The 3683-nt window shown below is 31.8% G+C and overlaps 1 protein-coding gene across 1 annotated transcript; it reads left to right on the top strand.

The window, feature by feature from the left end:
• The first annotated feature begins 287 nt into the window (after positions 1 to 287).
• On the top strand, positions 288 to 3401 carry LOC132726085 (uncharacterized). The gene is made up of 2 exons (XM_060711352.1): positions 288 to 361; positions 1779 to 3401. Exon 2 carries the CDS (start codon positions 2233 to 2235, stop codon positions 3229 to 3231), a length of 999 nt encoding a protein of 332 aa, XP_060567335.1. The 5' UTR covers positions 288 to 361; positions 1779 to 2232; the 3' UTR covers positions 3232 to 3401.
• The last annotated feature ends 282 nt before the right edge of the window (positions 3402 to 3683 follow it).

Genomic DNA, 3683 nt, shown 5'->3' with positions numbered 1-3683 from the left:
CATGATATATATCTGCATGATTTTACGGCGCACTTATGGCTATCATTATTGTGAATTAGAATTTGAAATGCCTGAGTCAAAGTGCAATATAAAAATATCAGACTGCCATTTTGGCACTGGATTAGCATCTGCGAAACCTCCTGACTCGGGTTTAAAAATGCATCCTCGTGCATTTGCAGGTCTTAATGCACGAGAAGTGCATTTACCCTGAGCCAGTGTAACAATATACCATTGTTATAACTGAAGGAAAAATAATTAGTATTTCCGTATCTTAAGTGCCATAATTATAAAGATATGCGCTTTGGACTCAGTTTTGCTTCATAATTACTTTATGCGGACGGTAAGCTTCACTATTTCAGAGGTATGATATTTATTTAGAAATTTGACAGTGCATTACATATAAGAAATTTCTGATGCATGCATATATATGTTATCATAAAATCTGAATTTAAACCTTTTCTTTCACAATGTCCTCTAGTTTGCTTCTTTATCATTTTAAAATGATAGACACAATATTGTTAAGTAATACAAACAATCACTATCAAAGTAAAAACGAATCGATAAAATCACTTTAAGGAAAGAAAATAAATCCTCACAATAAAATAGGGTTTTTATATGAGTATAGTGATATGGCACTTGTTTAATTTACTAGGTTAGGATCTCACGATCGGTTTTGTTTTAATCTATGAGAGCCAAATACCAGTAATAGATAAATATAATCATATAATAAGCCTTTATGTATATCATCCTTGTCAATTTTAAACTTTATATTCAACCAGAAAATCAAGATTTATTTAAAATTTATTGTTCTTTTTATCCATCGATATTTTTTCATTTATTTGAGTTATTTTTAGTTATTTGAATTTTATATCAAGTTTATTTCTGTAGCTAATCATTTTATTATTAGTTAACTTCTCTCAAAAGCTATAGCGCTTACACACGACATGACGTATATTTTATAGACAAAATGTGTATTAAAAATGTCCATTTCAATTTCCGATTCGAAAAGGCGACATACAAATTGTTTGAACGCTGTTCTATCATCAATATTCAAAACTTCATTGGAAATAAAGACACAATTGTTAAGAAACGAAAAATAATAACCCAGTCACTCTTCATCTAAAATACACCTTCGACTACCGATTGTATTGACCAATCACATTCACGTTTTCACCTTTTTCTAGACATACAAAATCTTTTATTGAATTACGATTTTTTTCTCTCTCTTTTATTATGTTTTTTTTTCATATACGAGTATTAAATACAATCATTCATGTTCACATACTGTCGTAGCAGGTATTCAATATAACATATTCCATTTAATTAATTTTTCAATTATTTTCTAAACTGTAATGTAACACGCCCGTAAATGCACACATGCTCCTGCGCGGCGCGCACACATTTACGCGCGCAAGTATATACACATTTACAAGCACTCACGCACGCCCTCTAATGCTCAATATATATAATGTTTTTTTTTTTGTATATGTACTTTAAGCAGTGATAAACACAATCATATTAGTTTTCTTTGTAAGTATGGATTTTTAGCATTATTTTACTGTTGACTTACTCGATTCAATTACTTCTGTTACAGAGGATATTCCATTTTGTCTTATGCGCTTATCTTTAGATAATGCAATTTGTTCTTCTATTTGTTTTCTACTGTATTGCATTTTCCAAATAAATACAAACGTTGGTGCATACTTTATTTTAAAAATGTAATATTTCATTAGAATAAATTATGATTACTATCAATTCTTCATTTTGACTATTTTTAGGTTTCAACTGAGCAATAAAATTCATATTTATCGAACTATGTCGAAGCAAAAGGATATGGAGCTATCTCTTATAACAAGTTCAGTTTTGGATAATCTGGGGTTCAGTAAGAAACAAATTATGCTGAGATCAATATATACTGATGAACGTTTCAAATCTTTTCGATTTCATCCCAGCATTACGGTGGTAGTAGCTGGTAGCACAGGTGAAGGTGTTCCGCTAGCCGACAGTGATATTGACATAATGAGTGTATTGGGGGAAGTCATTTGTGTTGATTGAGGGTTTGATAATCATGGTGAATTTATCATTCTAGGAACTGATTATGATAAAACGGCACCAGGTTACACTAAAGTAGTGTCAGTATCAATACCAGATGTTCTAATTTTTTCACCTCTATTCCATGCAATCTCTGTGTATGATACCCTCAGAAAAAGAAACTTCTTATCGAGTGAGAAAATGAGGTATTTCACTGGACATAATCCTTTACTCCATAACGTCCGCCAAAGAAATCGCTTTAAATCTGCTGAAAATGGACCTTCTGTGACTCTTACGTATTCGACTTCATTGCATAGTGACTTTGTATATTCTTTTTACTATTATGGAGGCAACTACTTAGAGAAGTGGAAAAGCAGGAATAGGATCAACAAATGGCCTTCCAATGAGATTGTGAATGAAGTTTCTGGAATGGAAGGATATATTGTTCCTATCGGTGACAAGCAAAGCGATATGCAAACATTGGAATGGAGGATATGTTACACTACAGCGGAAAAGAAATTGGTGTCAAGTTTTTCTGATACCCAGTTTAAGGCATATGTATTACTTAAGGTAATGGCTAAATCACTTTTAAAGCCTAAGTGTAAATTTCTTACTTCATATATTGTAAAGAACGTCATTTTCTGGGTAATGGAAACAACAAATGTTTGTGAATTAACACCAAGTCACTTAGTATTTCTGATTCAGAAATGTCTCTTTTTCATTAAGCATTGCATACTTAACAATCATCTACCAAACTACATGATACCTGAGAGAAATCTGTTAAAATGTATTGCCGGTGGTGAAGATAAAGACAGTATAGTAAATTTCCTTTCAGGTTGTCTAGAAGATGGTGGCAGTATTATTCTAAAAATTCCTAAATTATACTGTTGTATTTCAATAAAAATAACTGAGCCACATATTTTGTCAATGTTTGGAAGCTGGAGGGATAAAGTCGAACATTATTGCCTTATGTGTGACATCATCACAGCATCGTCTATTAATTCTGATTTGACATTGCAAATAGGTCTTGACGGTGGCACTAGAGATTATGTAAAACGAATTTTGAAGGATTCTAGAACGAAATTGAATATTTTTTTCCATGCAATGCCAGATTTTGTGTCTTTATTGTTGGCTGGAAAATCCCATAAATACATAGATGAACTTTACCGAAAAAGAATTAAACTCTTGTACATTTTATAATGTAGAAACAAATAATCTATGTTACATAGAGTCATGTAACACGTGACCAGGGATTATAAAGTTTATTCCTCTTATGTCATACCAATACAGAATTGCTTGTAGACCCCGTTTGGAACGTAACAAATTTTCATGATAGTCTTTTTATCAAGTTGCAGTCTTTTTATCTAGTTGCAGTCTTTTTATCAAGTTGCAGTCTTTTTATCTAGTTGCAGTCTTTTTATCAAGTTGCAGTCTTTTTATCAAGTTGCAGTCTTTTTATCTAGTTGCAGTCTTTTTATCAAGTTGCAGTCTTTTTTATCAAGTTGCAGTCTTTTTATCTAGTTGCAGTCTTTTTATCATGTTGCAGTCTTTTTATCAAGTTGCAGTCTTTTTATCTAGTTGCAGTCTTTTTATCAAGTTGCAGTCTTTTTATCAAGTTGCAGTCTTTTTATCTAGTTGCAGTCTTTTTATCA

The sequence above is a fragment of the Ruditapes philippinarum genome, unplaced genomic scaffold (assembly GCF_026571515.1).
Source record: "Ruditapes philippinarum isolate M1 unplaced genomic scaffold, ASM2657151v2 ctg462_1_1_1_1, whole genome shotgun sequence".
In the NCBI taxonomy this organism is placed as follows: domain Eukaryota; kingdom Metazoa; phylum Mollusca; class Bivalvia; order Venerida; family Veneridae; genus Ruditapes; species Ruditapes philippinarum.
This window is presented reverse-complemented; position numbering and strand designations above follow the sequence as displayed.

What these genes read in the sequence shown, in the direction of transcription:
- LOC132726085 (XM_060711352.1), top strand. Translation starts at nt 2,233, where the DNA reads ATGAGGTATTTCACTGGACATAATCCTTTACTCCATAACGTCCGCCAA.